This window comes from Alexandromys fortis, unplaced genomic scaffold (genome assembly GCF_014885135.2).
Source record: "Alexandromys fortis isolate MF-2015 unplaced genomic scaffold, M_Fortis_MF-2015_v1.1 scaffold_39, whole genome shotgun sequence".
Lineage (NCBI taxonomy): Eukaryota > Metazoa > Chordata > Mammalia > Rodentia > Cricetidae > Alexandromys > Alexandromys fortis.
Genome location: NW_026067918.1, coordinates 8,638,608 through 8,658,372, shown reverse-complemented (window position 1 = coordinate 8,658,372; position 19,765 = coordinate 8,638,608). Strand labels below are relative to the sequence as shown.

Genomic DNA, 19,765 nt, shown 5'->3' with positions numbered 1-19,765 from the left:
TGACCGAGACTGGGAAGATGCGTGAGAAGTAGTTGGCCCAGTTGTCTCGAGCGGCCACCACGATGCGTTTTTTGATGGTGTCTTCAGCAGTGTCAAGGGAGTCCAGGCTCACCTCCAAGTCTCCTGTGGGCAGGAAGGGTCCATGATATCCGTGTTCCCACGGCACCTCCCCTCAGGGCAGGTCTAGCCCACCCCCACACCCCAGCTCCCGGGACCCATACCCAGCAGGTCTTTCATTTTCTGCCGCTCCTCCTGGGAGATCCTGATGCAGGACTCGGCAAAGGTGTCCCTCAGGATCTGGAGGCGGAGCAAAGTTGGTCAGTGCCAGGCCCTCAAACTAGCAGCTATGGGTGTGCAATGGAGGAGAGGCAGAAGGCCCAGTGGTGGTGCCTACACACCCACCCGGCAGTGCAGGCTGGGTCCTACTAGAGACACGGGTGGGACAGGGGCGGGGAGACGGGATGACAGAAGGCTCCCAAATCCTAGACTCATGTCCAAAACCTACAGCTCTCCCCTGTCCTTCCCATATCCACCTCACTCCTTCCTCTGGCACCATGGTCTGCTGCTGTTGACAGAGTGGACCAGCTGCCAAAAATGAGTAGCAGCCGCCATTTATAAAGCACCCAGTGTGTGCTAGAGCCTGTGACGTGCACCCCTCATTTGCAAAACTAAGTTGACCACTGTCCCGTTTTTTGCAAGGAAACCGAGGCAGGGGCTCTGCAGGCAGGCAAAGTGCTGAGTACCAGCTGTTCCTGTCAACTAGGTTTGAGTGAGGGTCCCGGGATACAGTCTGTCTGTGGGGGTGGCAGGTTGGTGCGTGAGCCAGGCTCTCACCTGCTGGCAGAGAAGGCTGAGACAGTAGGGGTGGCTGAAGTTCTCCCGGGGGTAGAACACCTAAGAGCAGGACAGAAAGAGCGGGGATCATGCCAGGCTTTGTGACCTGGCCAGCCGACCTCTGCCCTCCCAGAAAACCAATCTTGAAAAGTGGTTCACGGGGAAGGGGATGTATTGGGGTTTCAGGTGAGGATCTCACACTGCCCCTTACTGCCCTGCCAACCCCAAAAGGCTGAGGCCCGACCCCCATGCCCACCTCCTTGCGTAAGAACAACTTCCAGGGTGCATTTGTGTAGGAGAAGCACACGCTACCAGACGGCACGAGGAGCTGAGTGCAGATCCCCCGATCCTCCATGGGCTCCGTCAGAGCTGGCAGAGGGAGAGAGGAGCCTTAGACGCCGGCTGACAGACCTGTTACTAGGCTGCCAGAGACCCTTATGTTCCTGTTTTTCTGTCTCCACACTCCTGGCACCAACTCCTGCCTTCATCTCTGTCCCTGAGTTTTTCTTAGTGATCCTGGCCACATTTACTCCAGCCACCGAGTTCCCCACCACCACCAAAAAAACAAAGAAGAAAACACTTATCAGGTCTTCATCAAGGACAACACCCTGCAGAAGTCAGCCCTTTAGTGCCAGACAGACTTCAGGGTGCCTCAGCCCTGCCCTGCATAGGAATGAGGACTCAAGGGCTCCAAGCTCCAAAGTCCAGAAGCCCAAACAGCTGGCCTCAGCCAGATAGGGATGACTTTTGTCATGGGTGAGTCCTGCCACCAACTCAAAGAGACTCAACAGGGGAAACACGGATTCCTCACCACGAGACTCCACTGAACGGGTCTTGGGTTCCTCAGGCGGAGACAATGGAAGTGCTGGTGGTGGTGGAGGTGGGGGTGCCGGAGTTATGGATGGACTTGGGCTATGTGGGCCAAACAAGTCCCGAAGGGGTCCCTGTTTTTCCCGGATGGATAGGGAGGGCTCAAGTCTTGGTCGAGTCTTTGGTCGAGGAGCCACCATGGGTGGGGAGCCCTTGCTTTGGTCAGGAGACGTGGTCTGCAGGAAAAGGCCCAGGTTACCCTGGAAACTCCAGGTTTAGCCCGGGATTCCTGGACAGATCCTAGCCCATGCCCTGCAGAAGATGGCCGGGGAGCTCACCAATGGTGGCGGGTGGGCACCGTTTATTCCCAGCTTTGCCAAAGCCTCATCCTTAGGGTCATTTTTCTTCTGAAAAGTTTTCACAGGCCTCGTGAAAGAAAGAGAAAGTTACTAAGGCACAGGGTGATGGCCTGCGGAGAGAAACACATGCCCCCGGGGCCCACCTGGTGGGTTGTACCGGCACAGGCACGGGGCCCGGGCGGCTCTGGTACATGCGGATGATGTTGCGAATTTCCCTGCTGGGTTCCGGGCGCTGGGGTGTGGAGTTGGAGCTGTGCACGGTGGGCGCTCTGTCCTGGGTGGGCGTTTTGTCCTTTTTGGGTGCTCTGTCCTTGTTGGACATTCTGTCCTTGTTGGGCGCTTCCTTCTTTGCTGGTTCCGCCTCATCTTCCCTCGTGGCTTTGGGCTTACTTTGTTTCAATGGCTTCTTCACAACTGGAGGAGGAGGTGGCGGGGTCGGCTCTGCCAGGAAGAGTAAGACAATCAAGCATGGTCCCTACACTGGAGCCAGAGGAGCCACAGCCCACCACACCTACCAGCTGTCTCTTCCTCCTCACTCTCCTCTGTCTCCTCCTGGGGGATCTGAACCTTGACTGGAGGCTTCACAGTCTTCACCCTGATTGGCTCTTGCCCTATAAACGCCACAGACGGCCTTCTCTGTCACTGGTGCTTGTCCAGCATATAGGGATAGGGGCTTACTCATCTGGGCTCCTGGACAGGCCACACTGGTAGGGGAGCAGGGTGGCCTCCCCTCCCCAGGCTGCAGGCATCAGTGACATTTCTACACGGCTTCCACCCTCACCCATCTTCTGGAAATAGTCCCGTTTCTGCTGGAAGCTCTTGGGGCGCGGAGGCCTGGCTTCAGTTTCCTCTGGAGTGTCCTCCTGGCAGAAGAGGAAGTGAAGAGCAGCCCCCAGTCAGCCACGGCGGCCCCATCCTTTCAACATCATCTTCTGATGGCTTCTGAAGGACCAATCCTTCCTACCTTCCCTGCTACCATCCCAGACCCAGACCTCTGCCTAGCCTTGGCTCCTTACTGTAAAGCAAACATCCAAAGGTTCTGGGTGACTCTCTAGCGTCTTCTGGGGCGCAGTCGGCTTCTGGGGTTTGGGAGTCGTGACGGAGGGTGGAGCCTGGGAGGCAGCCGCTGAGGCCTGAGCCCCGTGCTGGCGTCTCTGGTTCTGTTGCTCTAGAGACAGGCTCATGGCCTGGGTCGTCATCTGCTGGGCCTGAGGGAAAGGAGAGGCCAGTCAGTAAGAGCCTCTGCTGGCCCTGCCCCCTGTGCCCACACTCCCCGGGCAGTCCCATGGCCCAGCCACGGTGGTTACCAAGATCATCGCCTGCTGGTTGATAAAGTTCTGCTGCTGTACCGCCAGCTGCCTGGAGTCCAAACTGGGAAGCAGAGGCTGCGGTTGTGGTGGGACCATCATGGCTGTGAAGAGTGGATGTCCAGAGCAGAGCAGGTTAGGTGCCATGGCCAGACTTGACTCTTGATCCCAGGTGTCATCTGGACTCCCAGAAGGACCCTTCCCCCACCTTCAGTCCCCAAAGCTTCTCCCGGAACCCTTAACCTGGCCTTACCTGGGATGGTTGAGACTGCACCCATTGCTGGCATCATGGGCATTGGTGCGGGCATCATAGCTGGCTGGTAGCTGGGTGCCTGCACCATTCCAGGATACACTAAGGGAATAGGGTCTCTCAGGTCCATTCAAACTCGGCCCCACATATCTCCTCCTCCTTCCAGCTCCAGGCAGAGAAAAGCATTGCCCTCTGGGGTACCAGCCAGAGTGCCCATTTCAGTTGCCTGTGGCGATTCAGACTACCCCTGCTCTTGGGCCTGGGAAGCCCTGGAGAGACACCACCTGTACTCACCCATGGGGTAACCCTGCTGGGTGGGCCCAATGGAGCCCCCTCCCTTCATACGGCTACTCAGGGCCCAGCCTTGTTCCAGATCCTGAAGGGACAGATATTCAGTGTCAGAGCTAGAGCCTAGGAGAAACAGAAGGGGTGGCCACACCCCAGCACCAAAGCAAAGGAGCCGGAGGGGAGGCTACTCACACTGAAGCCCCCGGAGAGAACGGGCTCAAAGATGTGGTCCAGGAAACCATCGAGGCTTCCAGGCTTCCTGGCCTCACCTGTGGGGCAAGGGTACATTGCCGCATCTACCTCTGGACCCATTCCCAGCACCCTGCCAATCTCTGTGTGCCTTACCTGGGGGGCTGCTGCCGGGCAGTGTTGGGGCTGGACCTGGAGGGAGTCCTGGGGGCAGGGAGGGAGCCTGAACACCAGGGGCTGGAGGGATGTTCTCAGCTCTGCAGGAGAGTGGGGCTAGTTAAGGGGACTACTGTGGCAGTCACCTCTAAGAGGGGTGCAGAAGTTCAGGTGGGAAGGTGGGAGACCTGGGTCACCAATAACATCTGTGCACCACACAATGCAGGGTGTCTGAGGATGACCAGCTGGGGAGAGGGCAGGTGGGCGGTACCTACAAACCAAAGGGAGTGATGGGGTAGTTGCGGGAACCAGCTGGGTCTCCTAAGTCCTCAGTCTGGCCAATCAGGTCCAACACAAAGTCACAACCAGCCAGGTCTTGCCAAGCATCCCCAGAGTGCAGTGACACAGACCAGCCACGAGGGGGCACCTCCAGGCCTCTGGGTGGGACAAGAGTGAGAGAGGTGTAGAGGTGATCAGGGAGAGGTGTGGGCAGATGACATCCTTCAGGAGTAGAGGTCGTGAGTCAGGAGGGTGAGTGTCTCCTGATGACCTGATGACATCCCCACCCCAGGCGTGAGCCAGGCGCTCAGCCTCACTCAGAAGCCTTAGACTACGTTCCTATTTGTACCTCAAAATCCTTCTGGTGATCTCCAGGCTCTAATAATCTCATTTGTTATAGAGTTAGGATCTGTGCATGGCTCCTCCCTCGTTTAGAATCTCTGCGCTCGCTCTCTCTCTCTCTCTCTCTCTCTCTCTCTCTCTCTCTCTCTCTCTCTCTCTCTGGAAGCTTCCATTGGAGCCCTCCCCTTTACCCTAAAACCTTCCCTCTCTATTCCTTGAGGAACAGCGTTCATCCGGCCCTGAGGGACCATGCAGTGGAAAGCAGAGGGAGCGTGAGGACGGGGACAACAGTCAGTGGCCAGGCTCCCCTTACCTGCTCTGGAGGATCCGCCCTGCTAACTGCTCTCCCGTGGTCCAGGACTCCACCTCTGCAGAGTAGCTCTCCTCTGTGGGGGTTAGTGGGGGGGTTAGAGTGAGGGACAGAGAGCTACATCCTGATAGGAAGTGGTCACTATCCCCACCCTGGACAGGGCAGGGAGACATGAGGATCACAGGGCAGGAGGAGGCTAGGGAGAGTGGTGGTCAGGGCTGGCTCCACTGACCAAGGGAGGCAGACCTCACCATTGAACGTGAACACATCCAGGGCCATCCGGCCCCGCCGCAATCCAGCCTTCCACTCAAGCTGCGTGGGTGGGTGGGCCCTTGAGGCCATGGGAACTAGCGGTGTTTGCTCCAGGGCACCCAAGAGCTTGTGCTGGCACAATGCTGCCATGCCCCGGGGGGCCTGGTCAGATACGAATCTGTGGGGACAGCACAGAGTTGCTGAAGCTCGATGGGGTATGTGGATTCCACTTACAAGAGTCCCATCCGCTGGATCCCTTACTTGAGCAACGGCTTCTGCAGGGCAGGCGTGGGGGGGAAGGAGCTGAGGAGGACGGCCATCAGGGCCCAGCCACGCTGACTCTGCTGCTCCTCTGGGTTGTGCCACAGCTGGGCCACCAGCTGACTGAAGAGCTCATCCCGAAGTCCCGGCTGGTGCTGTGCCTTCCGTATGAGGAACGTGCCAATGGTCTGTTCCTGCCAGGGCTGCAGGGATCCATCCCCCAGGAGCCGCAGCATCTGTTGACACAAAGCAAGGGTAGGAGCAGGAAGCCTAGGGCTCCCCTGCACCTTCCCGGTCCTCAGAGCGTCCATACTGGCCACCTCCAAGGTCTCACTCACCACCCTGTTGATCTCCAGAGCCTGCTGAGGGTTCTCGCCATTCATGCGGGTCAGGGGCTCATCCAGTAGCTGCCCCGGTCTAGGCAGATATGGCTTCTGGAGGGAAGGAGAGTGACATAGGGTTTGTCTTTGAGGAGTCCCCCAGGAGCATGTACCCCAGGAAGAGGACAGACGCACAGGTGTGTGGGTGCGTGTTACTTGGACATGTGTGAGCAGGCGTGCGCCAGAGGAGGATGTCCGGCGTCTTCCTTATTTGCCTTGAGTGGGCCTGTCACTGAGCTGAGGCACTTGTTTTACATAGACAGGCTGCCAACAAGTTCCAGGAATCCACCTGCATCTGCCCCCGAATACCGGGATTACAGCTATGTACGGTCACACCTGGCTTTTTACATGGGTGCTGTGGGTTTTAATTCAGGTCCTCATGAAGTACTCTTTCACTAGGAATCTTCTAGACCTCTGGTTGTTCTTTAATTAAAAACTTGACAACAAACTGCTCGTGTCCCTGCCTTTAGTCCTAAAACTTGGAAGGAAAAGGGAGGCTGATCTCTGTACAGAGTTCCAGGCAAGCCAGGGCTACCAAAGGCCCTGTCTTTAAATGTTTTATTAAAATAGGGCTGGGCATGGTGACATACACCTTTAATCCCAGTACTCTTAAGGCAGAGGTAGGTAGATCTCTGACTTTGGGGCCAGCCTGATCTACATAGTGAGAGCCAGACAACAGGGATACGTAGTGAGACCCTGTCTCAAAAAAAAAAAAACCATAATTATACTGAGATCTTCTTGTGTGTGGAGTCATGAATCCCGCTTTTGTATTTAAGCCTGCGGCCTGGGAAGTTTCCCTCGTTAAACCTTCGGTAAGGACAGAGCTTCAATGCTAGACAAAGCCGCAGGTACAGGAAAGGTGTGGCTGAAACAAGTCTGTGGCCAAGGCTTCCCTGTAACAACCGCGTAAAGACTGTTTTGTTCTCCAGGCAGCTCCGATGACCACAGGGGAGGGCAGGGAGAAGGTGCCTGCTCCTGCCTCCCAGGTCTTACGTTGGAGCTTTGGGGGTACAGGAAGCACCGAGGGACTCACCTGGAAACTGGAGGACACGAAACTGGAGAAGGGAAACTGGTCAATGTCCGGAGGGAGGGTCAGGCTGGGCCGGACAGGAACCTCAGGTGGCAGGGACTCTGTGATGTTCCCAGCCTGGGTACCCTGGTGGCCTGAGAAGGAACACAAGAGGCAGCCTAGGACACTCGGATCCCCACTTTCCCTGACAAGCTGCCAACCACCATGGACAGAGTGACCATGGGTGGCTCAGGGAAAGAGGACCAGAGATGCCCCCGTAAGGGACTCAGACCGGACATTAAGATGACATACCTTCTGCTGTTCGCAGCAGAGCAGCCAGCTGGGCTGGGATCTCCAAGCGCCCCAGGTCCTGGTGGAGAGACCCAAATGATCATTGAACAGGACTGGGCACACCCCCCTCTCCCGGTCTCCCCTTGAAGATCAAGGGCATAACCTGAAAACAAGTGATCAGGTCTCCAAGGGTCCCTGAGGAAAACCAAGAGAACCCCAGTCTTCCGCTCAGGTGGCACATGAGAAACAGGACCCTGATGTCACTCTGTATCCCCCCCATGCTATGCCAACCTCGGGGTTCACACCCCACGCAGGCCCTGTACCTCCAGACTCACTCACCATCCTCGACCGTTTCCCCCAGGGCTCCCCGCTCTGCGGGCCACGGGAATGTTCAAGCTGTGGGAGAGACCCAGCGAGAGTTGATGCTTCTTCTTCCCCAGCAGCCCTACCCGACCCAGCAGCTCAGGGTCCCTCCTGTCCCCAGGAGACCCTGATGGTAGCAAAGGAATGGCAATGTCATCGACCCACAGAGGAGCAGTCGCCTGGCTTCACCCTCCTCTACCCCTCTCCCAGCTCTCACCGTCTCCGAGCTGTGGGCGCTACTGTTTGTCTGGTAGGGTACCAGGAAGAGGTAAGGAAGACGGGAATAAATGGTCCCAGGGGACAAAGTCCAGCCAGGGAGGAGCCTGGGACGGGGCAGTATGTGGGCATTGACCTTTGAGCTGCTTTATGGCTCTCAAATTGGAGTCATCAGGCAAAAGCGAGACTAGAAGGGGGCCCACGGGAGCCTGAAGGGAACAGGGGAGACCTAGGTGGAAAGGGGGAGCCAGGTCTGCAGGGACAGGGGTGTCATGGTGAAGGAAGACAAGAACCCCCAGGGTCCCAACTTGCTCCAGTCAGAACAGGAAATGGAGGCAGTCAGCAAACAGTGGGTTCTGGTATTTTAGTCCTGGCAAGTTTAGGCTGCCAGGATTCCTCTCTCGGGCAGTCAAGGTCACCTACCTTCTATCCTGAGGTTTCCCCCAATCCAGAAGCCCCCCAGCATCCTCTTACCTGGAGTCTCTGTCGTCTCTGGAGCAGGGGGCGAGCTACAAGGAGGATAGCATTCAGCTGTCCCAGAGCTGACTTCCGCCGGAGGTATCGTTTCCTGGGGGCCGTGGAAGTAAGGAGGGTGAGGACTGAAAACTTACTACTTCTTCCATGGTACCCCAGCCCTGTGAGCCTAGACATTCATGTAAAACGGACTCCGGCTCAGGGGATCCTCCTGAGGTTTAACAGAACCAACAGTAAAGAACAGAACACTATGGCAAACCAGGCAATGTTCTGTTTTGAGATTGTTTTACTGTGTAGACCAGGCTGGCCTTGAACTTAGATCTGCCTCCCTCTGTCCCTTGGCCGCTGTGATTACAGGCCAGTGCCACCACTTCCAGCTTTTAGGACTTTTGTTTTTAATTATGCATATGTGTGTATCTCTGTGTAGGTATGTGCATGTGAGTGCAGGGGTCATGGGTGGCCAGAAGAGGGCGTCAGATGCCCTAGAGTTATAGGCAGTTGTGGGTCGCCTGACATAGGTGCTGGGAACTGGACTCAGGTCCTCTGTAAAAGTAACAAGTGCTCTAACCACTGAACCATCTCTCGAGCCCCCTAGATTCATTTTTAAATATTTGCTCTGTTTAGGGCCCCCTTTTGAGGTGCCTGGTCTTCTGGCTGGAAAATTCTCAAAGATATTTTCTTTGCATATTCCTTTTTCTCACCTCCAGGGGCCTCAGGCACACATATGGTGCACAGATAAACAGGAAGCAAAGCACCCATACACATGCAATAACAAATGAAAATAAGTGGAGGGGCCAAGGAGATGACTTTAGTGTACAAACTCGAGGAGCCGCATTCCAGCATTCCAGTCCTCAGCATCCACTCCCAGGGGAGCCAGGTGGTGAGGAGCCTGGAGCTCAATGGCTACCTACTGGCTACCCAGACCAGCTCAATCAGTAAGTCCCAGGCTCAGTCTTCAGAGAGAGAAAGAGAGAGGGAGGGGAAGAGAGAGACAGAGAGAACTCCAGCCAGATGCCTGGTCCTGACTTTAATCCTAGCACTCGGCAGGCAGATCGGGTAGATCTCCATGAGTTCAAGGCTAATGTGGTCTAAAAGTGAGTTTATGGACAGTCAGGGCTACATAGCCCTGTCTCAAACAAACAAGAAGGTTGAGCTGGGCAGTGGTAATGCACGCCTTTAATCCCAGCAGTTAGGAGGCAGAGGCAGGCAGATTTCTGTAAATTCAAAACCATCCTGGTCTACACAGCAAATTCCAGGACAGACAAAGCTATGTAGAGAAAACCTGTCTCAAACCCCCATCTCCCCCCAAAACGTGTGAGAACATGTCTGGGGAAGAGTTACCGCCAGTCTCTGACCTCCACATGCGTGTGCACACACGGTACCCACACCAGTGGGCACGTTTCCACTTGCACATATCCACACAAGCGTGAACATATACACACATAGACCATACACACACATAGACCACACACACACACACTCTCACATCTACAGGGTTGGAAGTGAAGCACAGCTCACTTGCAGACGACTTTCCAAGCATGTTCAAGTCGCTGGGTTTGACCCCAGCACAAAAATTCAATCCATGGATCAACCAATCCAGCAACTAAGCCACCATTTTCATGTATCAGAGGACAGTGCCAAGAAGGTAAAAGGAGGGGGCTGGAGAGATGGCTCAGTGGTAAAGAGCATTGCCTGCTCTTCCAAAGGTCCTGAGTTCAATTCCCGGCAACCACATGATGGCTCACAACCATCTGTAATGAGGTCTGGTGTCCTCTTCTGGCCTGCAGACATACACACAGACAGAATATTGTATACATTAACAAATAAATAAATATGTTTAAAAAAAAGAAGGTAAAAGGACAAAGTACCAAATAAATAAAAAGTCACCAAATTACATACTTAGTGGTCGCCCAATATGCAGAAAATATGGAGCACCCTTGCAGCTTACCAAGAGAGACAGGGGAAACGTGGCTCAAGGGTTAAACACACCTGCTGTTTTTGCAGAGGACTGGAGTTCAGTTCCCAGCACCCACATGATGGTTCACAACTACCCATAACTCTGAGGGCACCAGGCACACACACAGTGCATATACATATATGCAGGCAACACTTATACACACCAAATAATAGCTAGTAAGAAAGCTGGGTGTGGTGGTGGATTCCCTAATTCCAGTGCTCAGGATGCTGAGACAGGAGGATAGCTGTGAGCCCATGGCCAACCTGAGCTACACAGTAAGACCTTGTCTCAAAACCAACCAAACAAGAGCTTAGAGAATACTTGCTGCTCTTGCAGAGGACCTGGGTTCCCAGCACCCACATGGTGGCTCACAACCATCTGTAACTGCAGTTCCAGGGGTCTGACACCCTCTTCTGGACTCTGAGAACACTGAATTCACATGCTGAGCAAACACACATAAAATATGTTTTTTCAAAATGCCGATGAAACAAGAACAATAGGCAGTGGAGTAGAACAAACATTTCCACAAATTAGTGGGAAGCACACGAGAATATGCTCGGCATCACTAGTCATTAGAGAAATCAAGTCAAAGACAGCATGAAGCAGGCGCGGTGGCACACACCTTCGGTCCCAGCACTCAGGAGGCAGAGGAAGGCGGAACTGAGAGTCTGAGGCCAGCCTGGTCTAGATAGTGAGCTCCAGGCGCCAGGAGAAGCTACATAGTGCAACTGTCTCAAAAAACACAACCAGAAACACTGTATGACCCAGCAATTCCACTCCTAGGATAGACCGGACGCTTAAAACCAGGAAGCAGAGCAGATGCTTCTACAGCCGTGCTCATAAGGGTTAGGAGCAGCCCACACATCAGCACCAAGCCGTGAATCTTTATAGATCATCATTCAGTCACGAAAAAAAAACTGATCTGTACAATGACATAAACTCTGAAAGCATTAGAAGCTGAGCAAATTAGGCCAGGCATAAACTGGCTTACAGGAAACACTCCGAAAAGACAAACCTAGAGACAGAAAACACACTGGAAGTTACTAGAAGTAGATGGTAGGTAATGTAGGCCGTAGGGAGTCACTGCCTAGTGGGCACTGTGCCTCAGTTTCTACAGCGAATGAGGTTGAGGGACAGACAGTAGCAATGGTTGACTGTGGCGGTGTCCCTCTGCCATGACACTGTCTTCATTTTATTTTTACCGTTGGGTCAGTGGCTGCTTTACTGTCCAAATCTGACACCCTGAGCCGGGCGGTGGTGGCACACGCCTTTAATCCCAGCACTCGGGAGGCAGAGATAGGCGGATCTCTGTGATTTCGAGACCAGCCTGGTCTACAGAGCTAGTTCCAGGACAGGCTCCAAAGCCACAGAGAAACCCTGTCTCTAAAAAAAAAAAAAAAAAAAAAAAAAAAATCTGACACCCTGCCGGGGCCTCAACTCCACTGCCTTCGTCCCTGCGTCTCCAGCAGCTGGCCACGGCGGACGGGATAGCTGCCAGATGACGAAATAGAATGTGGGGTGTGATGGTAGGTGAGTGTATCCCAGATCCAGAAGGTGGAGTCAGGAGGGTCATGAGTTTGAAGCCAGCCTGGGCTATATAGCAAGACTGTCTCAAGGAAGCCAAGTGCAGTGGAGAACAGACTAGAAGAGACAGGCGTCAATCCATCCGATTCCCGCGGCCCAGCAGCAATGAGCCTCTACTCTGGGGAGGGCTTGAAGCAGACTCCTCAGATTGCTGTCAAGAGTCTAGGATGGAAGGAATGACAGTGGACCGGTCAGCTTACCCCCGAGAGCCACGTGATGCACTCCGCCCACCACTTTGAGTGCCAGGGTCTGTGTGGGAGGAACAGCAAGCCGCTTAGGAACTCGTGGAACATGGCTCAGTGGTCAGCATAACGTGCTGGGTGTGCCTTGGAGGGGGAGAGACCCCCAGGACTACATGCATCTACATCTTGGGTTTTTTTTATTTTATTTATTTATTTATTTATTTATTTATTGTGTATACAATATTATGTCTGTGTGTATGCCTGCAGGCCAGAAGAGGGCACCAGACCTCATTACAGATGGTTGTGAGCCACCATGTGGTTGCTGGGAATTGAACTCAGAACCTTTAGAAGAGCAGGCAATGCTCTTAATCTCTGAGCCATCTCTCCAGCCCCCAAGGAGGAGGATTTTTAAAAAATGGCTTTGAAGTAGGAAATCTTGGGGAACAATTTAAAGTTGAGGAGGTCACACTTTTGCTAGATGAGCAAGGGACTCGTTGAGGCCAGGGAACAAGACCAATGACAGCTGCCTGGCTATCTAGCTAATGTAGCTTTCTTGCTAAAGATGAGTTCGTGATCAAAGGTGATAATTAATTTCTTGTGCCTATTTTTGCCCTCAGTTTCCTGAGATGATTAAATAAAAAACTGATGATGCCTGGTCTCTCCTCTGAAGACTACAAGTAGAAATGACTGTTTTATAGATACATATAAAAGTTTAGATCTGTGATTCTTTATATACATATAAAAGTTTAGATCTTTGATTCTTTTAAGTTTTTTATAAGATTACTTTTTGAGATAAATGATGATTGATCTTTGTAACCGCAAAAATGCAGTCTGCCAGTAAAAGACATGGCTGACAAAAATACCTTGCTAGCTTACACTGTGTAATCTGTAACAAGTTGCATAGACGGGAATGTTTGTGGGTCCTTGGGAATCACTTGCTTTTCTCCCCTAAAACATAAAATGTTTACTCATTGGGGAAATGTGGCTTTTCACTGGTGTTCATTCACTTGGAAAATAGGTCATTTTTATGCTGTTTGAAAGATTTTGCGGTATATACAGTTTATAAATGGGCTTATAAATCGTAAGGAAAAAAATCAAGAAAGATGTAGAAGGAAAACATCAGGAAAGAGGCAAGGGAAAAGATACAGGAGAGACACCCTGACATCTCGAAGGTGTGTACTTTCCCTCTTTCGACCGCCCGCCGCAGGGAATTAAATGTCGCTCCCTCAGAGAAAACGGTGAGCTGTGGGCTCCTCTTCAGTTCCCGACCTGCTGAGAGCTGGCCTCGCAGCAGCACCTGAGGAGTCCCACAGCCTCAAGCTCCACTTTTGGTCCTTGCCTCCAGGGTCACCTCACCTGGCCTGGAGTCCGCGCACGCGAGCCTGCATTCGGGGCAGGAGGCGGAGGCGCTGGCGGGTGATACAGGCTCGGAGTCCTCGGTGCAGAGTGAGCAGGGCCTGCGAGCGTCGCTGAGCCCATAGTTGCTCTAGCTGGTGCCAGCCCTGCTCCTGCAGCAGGACCTGTGAGTAGAGGCAAGCTGCGTGGGGGTGGGGGAATGGGGAAAGCAGACAGGCACATGCCTGCTCTTTTCTGGCCTCAGCCTCCCCACATATGGTCATGCAATCTATCTAGGGTGCCAGGGTAGCCTGCCAGCCCGCACCACCCTATCTGCCCATCACTGAGAAGGACCACTGTCGGTGTTTAATCCAGCAGGGGTCTTTCCTACTCTGGGCACCCACACTCACCTGGGTGGCTCCGAGATGATAGACTGGAGACTCCGCCCCCAGCACGTGACTGAGGATGGTTCCACACCTCTCCTGGTCAGAGAGAGTTTCCTGGCTCCCTGATCCCAGGGCCCGGAACCTGTCCCAAGGGCACAGAAATGAGGTGGCCGACAGCTGAACCCCTTGATAATTACTCAGTTTCTGGATCAATCAACAACTTGGGAAACCCCATGTCCTAGTTTCTGTTGCGGTGAGGGAATACCCCCGAGAGGAGGCAGCTGCTGAGACAGGGGGCTTATTTGGCTCACAGTTCCAGGGCACAGCTCGCTGGTGCAGGGAATCAAGGCAGGAACTTGAAGCATCTAATCACACCAAACCACAGTCAAGAGCAGAGAGCCATGAACACTTGGACCCAGGTAGCATTCACCTCTCGTATACAATCAGGACTCCCTGTCTAGGGAGTGATATGTGATGTTCTTCTGTATATGTGTTGCTTTTATTGGTTAATGGATAAAGCTGGCCTATGGCAGGGCAGAATATAGCCAGGCTGGAAGAGATATGTAGAGAGTGTGGGCAGAGTCGGGGAGAAGCCATGTGGCTGCAGACACCAGAACCTACAGGTAGGCCACAGCTTCGTGGCATTGCATAGATTGACAGAAATGGGTTAATTTAAAATGTAAGAGCTACTACTACACTAGGGAGGGAGAGGCAAGCAGAACTTTGTGAGTTCGAGGTCAGCCTGGTCTATATAGCATGTTCCAGGAGAGGCTCCAAAGCTACTGAGAAACCCTGTCTCAAAAAAAAAAAAAAAAAAAAGTAAGAGCTAGTTAGGAATATGCCTGAGTCATTGACCAAAAAGTGTTGTAATTAATATGGTTTCTGTGTGATTATTCGAACAAGCCGTCTCTGTTTACAAGGGAATGGTGCCACCTGCCACGGGCTAAATCTTCTTACATCAATAAACAATCAGGACAGTCTTCCACAAAGACATCCCTACAGACAGGTGTCACCTGGACAGTATCTCATTAAGACTCTCTTCCTGCGGTGGTGGGGCACACCTTCGCACCTTTAATCCCAGCAAGGGAGTGCAAGGGGGCAGAAGCAAGGGGAACTCTATGAGTTCAAGGCCAGCCTGGTCTGCAGAGTGAGTTCCCAGGACAGCTAGGGCTACACAGAGCAACCCTGTTTCAAGAAGAAGAAAAAAAAAGATTCTCTTCCAGAGCCAGATGGATCAGGGGTCAGGAGCACTTACTGCCCCTGTAGAGGACTCAGGCTCAGTTTCAAGCACACATGACAGTCAGTTTACAGTTGTCTATAATTTCAGTTCCAGGGGATCCAACCTGGCCTGTGCACATAGCTGCAGGCACATGGTACACACGTACACAGACACATACACGCCCCATGATAGCCAGGCAATGTGCTGACTCCGGGCAAAGAACTGGGAAGAGAGACCTCTGCTCCGGGGAATGAGCAAGTTGTCGAACAGAAGAGACGGAGGCCATGAGGCCAGACAGGGCTAGAGGAGCAACAGGATGTGACCCTGTGGCTTCTGTCTCTCCAGGGTACCTGCCACGGTGCCCCAGTGGGGCTCAAGGCCTGACTGCAGAGGGCAGGGTAGCAGGTACAGAAGCTCATCAGTAGACCTGGCCAATACTGGGAAGACTATGTTGTACATCAAGATCCCCCTAGCAGAACTTCCTGGAACAGGTGACAATTACTGACTTGGCAAGTGTCCCAGGGCAAGGACAGAAGCTTCTCACCTATCACCTGTCACTCTCCCTCAGCCTCTAGCTCAGGGACCGACAGGCACACACCCCTCATCTACTTCCTGCTTCAGGCTCCACCCCTCGGCCAGACTGTCCCCCAAGCTAAGACAGTCTTAGGCAAAGAGGGCGGTGAGAGCCCTGAGGTGGAGCCTCAGAGGTGGATGAGGGGCGGGTCCAGGCCAAGGCCAAACAGTGGACACCACAAAGAGCCACCAGCTTTCCTAGACGCTGTGAGCTCTCCATCAAAGACTGTCCCACCCTCTCTGCACTGCATGACCTCTCGGCTCCCCGTGGCTGCCCCTGCACCTGCCATCCCTTCTCCATCTGAAAAGCTCTGTTAACTGTCTTTCCTTACCTCACCAACTCCTTCATGACTCCATGACACTTGCTGTGCCCACCTGCTACACGGTACAGTCCCAGGGCAGGCAGGGCCCCAGTCATCTCCAGCAGGGTATTAGCACGGAGGAGGTACAGTGTATACTGAAAAGAGCATGCACACACACGTGTGTGCATGTGTGTGTGCATGCGTGTGTGTATATGTGTGTAAGGAAGCATAGCATGTTGGAAGTCAGGCCCGTGATACCTTTTCTACCATGACTACATACCTGGGATTGTCCACTGTCAGGCATTGGCCCCAGGCCCTCAGCTTCCTCACCACAGAATCCTACCTGGCCAGGAAGAGCCGAAAGGGCACTCGCACGGGGAAGTGGGCACTTCGGGTGCCTATGATCTCCAGGATGCCAGTCTGACGCAGCTGCTCTGCCACATGTCCCACATCAAAGATGCCAGGGAGCTAGAAGCCAGGGTCACAGCCAAGGAGAGCGGGACTCAGGGTATTAGGGCTGACAGGGTCTCAGAGGGAGGGAGGACTGAGGAGAGCAGGCCCAGGTGAGGCTGGGGAAGGGAGCTCACCTTTCCAGGGGTGGGCTTGAGACAATGGATGACATAGACGCGGCTCCTGAAGAGTGGAAGGGGGGTGGTCACAGACCAGACCCCCGGCCACCACCTCCCTGGGGTCCGGCGGAAGGGCACAGCTCTCACCTGCCTAGCCGGGCTAGCAGGTCCCCCAAGGACTGCTGGAATCGAGAGGCCAGAGTGGGTTTGCTCTGCTCTCTCTCCCCCTCTGGTTCTACTTCCTGGAACAGGCTGCCCACAAGCTGTGGGGTGAAATGAGTCTCAGCTGTCTCCATCCTGAGCCTATCCACCCAGCACACAGTCCCTGGGGAGCCAGGACAGGCACCCTCAACACTCGACCCCTGCATGCTCATTCCTCCATCCAGGGTGTCACGGTGTTGAGGACTAGCCCCTCAAGGCTTGATGCGTGGGGGTAAGCTATGTGAGCCCCTGAAAGGAACGCCAAGTCACCTTCAGCTGGCTCTGTCCAAGCATCTCCACCATGGCAGAGTCCAGGTGGTCCCTGTTTCTGTTTATGAACTTGTGCACCTGCAAGAGAGGAGGAGGTGGGAGGGCCTTCAGGATAGGAGGCAGCTGGGCCGCCTTACAGGTGGCTGCTTGTGCGCCACGCCTAAGAAACAGGCAGGCCTTCTCAGCTTCGCATAGTCTGGGCGGCTGGCCTTTCTGGTTCATCCCAGGACACACGGGCCCATGTTTAGCAAAGCTGTCCTCTCTTCCAGGTCACAGGCCGCAGGACAGTTTTCCTACCCCTTCATCCCCTGCCTCCTCAGTACTCTCTTGCTTACGCTCATGTATTTCTTCCCCACATAAAACTCAGAATAGCGGGGCTGGAGAGACGGCTCAGTGATTGAGAGCACCGGCTGCTCCTTCGGAATACTGAGGTTCAACGCCCACACCCACATAGCAGCTCACAACCAATTGTAACTCCAGCCCAAGACAATCTGATGCCCTCTTATGACCAGTGAGGGCACTAAGCACATCTATGGTGCACAGACACATGTAGGCAAAATACTCATACACAAAGTAAAAATTAAAAAATGAAAGTGTGTGTGGGGGGGGGGGGTAAGGGACAGTCTAAACAGAGACTGTTTGTTTCCCAGCCGGTCAGACCTGAATAATCACACAGAAACTGTATTAATTACAACGCTACTTGGCCAATGACTCAGGCATATCTCTAGCTAGCTCTTACATCTTGAATTAACCCATTTCTATTAATCTGTGTATCACCACGAGGCTATGGCCTATTGGTAAGGTTCGGCAGCTACATGCGTCTCCTTGATTCTACCTACTCTCTCTACATATCTCTTCCAGCCTGTCTATATTCTGCCCTGCCATAGGCCAAAATAGCTTTATCCATTAACCAATAAGAGCAATATATATACAGAAGGCCTTCCCACATCAGGACAGGAGACATGGCTCAGTGGTTCGGAGATCAATCTGTGGTTGGGCAGTTATGATACAGGCCTTAATCCTAGCACTTGGGAGATCTCTGTGAGCTGGAGGCCTGTCTGGTCTACAGAGCGAAATCCAGGATGGCTGAGGCTACCCAGAGAAACCCTGTCTCGAAAAATCAAAAGAGAGAGAGAGAGAGAGAGAGAGAGAGAGAGAGAGAGAGAGAGAGAGAGAGAGCAATTTATATAACAAGCTGGGCCACAGCCAGGAGGTGGTGGCACGTGCCTTTAATCCCAGCACTCGGAAGGCAGAGGCAGGCAGAGCTCTGAGTTCAAGGCCAGCCTGTTCTACAAGAGCTAGTTCCAGGACAGGCTCCAAAGCTACAGAGAAACCCTGTCTCCAAAAAACAAAAACAAACAAACAAGCTGGACCAGTAAGATGCCTGCAGCTGGGTCCAAGGACCCAAGTTCAACCCCAGGTATTCACACTGTGGAAGGAGAGAACCAACTCCCAAAAGTTGCCTTCTGATTTCTACGCATGTGCTGTAGCATATTCAAACCCCCCCCACACACAATAAAAACAAATAAACATACAAAAATAGCCACCGTGTCTGGGAGGGGCTAATAAGGCCCCACCCCTTGTTGAGGACCAATGGAAAATAATTAATGCTCAGGACTCCACGCGACCTGAGGCTCAGGTGGAGTCATGCTGTCACATCTTGGAAGGAACCTCCCTGACACTGTCACCTGGTAGGTGACTCAACTTGGGAGGGGCAGACACTAAGGTGATATGGCCTTACTGATTCACCCTGGAATCTGTGCCCAAGAACAGATACCTGGTAGGTGACGGTCCCGGCATAGTGCCGCACGGTGAAGATGGGCAGGGGCAGCTGAGGTTTGGCATAGCTTAGGTGGTCACCATGGTGATAGTGGCACTTCTGGAGGAAGGTGTGGTCTGTGGCCTGGTAAGGACGGAGTCACACTGTCATCAGACTTTGAACATACTTGCTGTTCCCGCCTGGAACTTGCTCTCTCCTAGAGACCCCAGAACCACACCCCTTAGACACAGGGAGACTGGTCTCCCCAAATCTCTTCCTCAGACAGGAAGTCAGTAAGTCTGTAGTGGAGCCCCTATAAAACATGCGCTCAGCTGGGCAGTGGTGGTGCACACCTTAAATCCCAGCACTTGGGAGGCAGAGGCAGGCAGATCTCTGTGAGTTCAAGGCCAGCCTGGTTTACAGAGTGAGTTCCAGGACAGGAACCAAAGCTACACAGAGAAACCCTGTCTTGAAAAACTAAAAGAAGGAAAAAGAAAAGAAGAGAAGAGAAGAGAAGAGAAGAGAAGAGAAGAGAAGAGAAGAGAAGAGACGAGACGAGACGAGACGAGAAGAGAAGAGAAGAGAAGAGAAGAGAAGAGAAGAGAAGAGAAGAGAAAAACACGTGCTCTCTTTCTTGATGAGTTTACATTTGGAACAACCAAGAACTAGTTGAGGAAGTCAGGGTCACCTCAGGCCCAGGAGCTACCTCCACCAGCCCTAGATGTGATGTTTCTGAGAAAGTCTGAAGGAATTAGAAGGAGACAGTCGGAGGCTTTGACACAGAAATCAGAACCATTCCAGGTAGGTCCCACAAGGACAGCTTCTCAGCAAGTCCTTACAGGTTACGTCATAGAATCTGAGGGCTGGCAAGATGGCTCTGTTCAGGGGCTAAGAGCAGCTAAGAGCACTAGCTACTCTGCCAGAGAACCTGGTTCAATTCCCAGCTTCCACATGGATGGTGGCTCACTGTCCCCAGGAAACGGACACCCACTTCTGGTCTCCTCAGGTACCAGGCACGCACGTGGGATTCAGACAAAAAAAAAAAAAAAAAAAAAAAA

General features: G+C 53.2%; 1 protein-coding gene across 1 annotated transcript in view; it reads right to left on the bottom strand.

Moving 5' to 3' along the window:
* Positions 1–19,765, bottom strand: part of Myo15b (myosin XVB) — a 34,815-nt gene that overhangs the window by 5,498 nt on the left and 9,552 nt on the right. Inside the window, 31 exon segments of the mRNA XM_050140214.1 lie at positions 5–123; positions 222–297; positions 835–894; positions 1,091–1,203; positions 1,646–1,880; positions 1,983–2,070; positions 2,147–2,444; positions 2,519–2,614; positions 2,785–2,866; positions 3,020–3,211; positions 3,311–3,414; positions 3,564–3,662; positions 3,855–3,936; positions 4,041–4,117; positions 4,194–4,294; positions 4,469–4,630; positions 5,128–5,200; positions 5,376–5,554; positions 5,638–5,873; positions 5,976–6,071; positions 7,051–7,181; positions 7,339–7,396; positions 7,657–7,713; positions 8,371–8,464; positions 13,450–13,613; positions 13,839–13,956; positions 16,252–16,376; positions 16,496–16,541; positions 16,625–16,740; positions 16,949–17,026; positions 18,726–18,851. Of these exon segments, the coding sequence (XP_049996171.1) occupies positions 5–123; positions 222–297; positions 835–894; positions 1,091–1,203; positions 1,646–1,880; positions 1,983–2,070; positions 2,147–2,444; positions 2,519–2,614; positions 2,785–2,866; positions 3,020–3,211; positions 3,311–3,414; positions 3,564–3,662; positions 3,855–3,936; positions 4,041–4,117; positions 4,194–4,294; positions 4,469–4,630; positions 5,128–5,200; positions 5,376–5,554; positions 5,638–5,873; positions 5,976–6,071; positions 7,051–7,181; positions 7,339–7,396; positions 7,657–7,713; positions 8,371–8,464; positions 13,450–13,613; positions 13,839–13,956; positions 16,252–16,376; positions 16,496–16,541; positions 16,625–16,740; positions 16,949–17,026; positions 18,726–18,851 (3,681 nt within the window).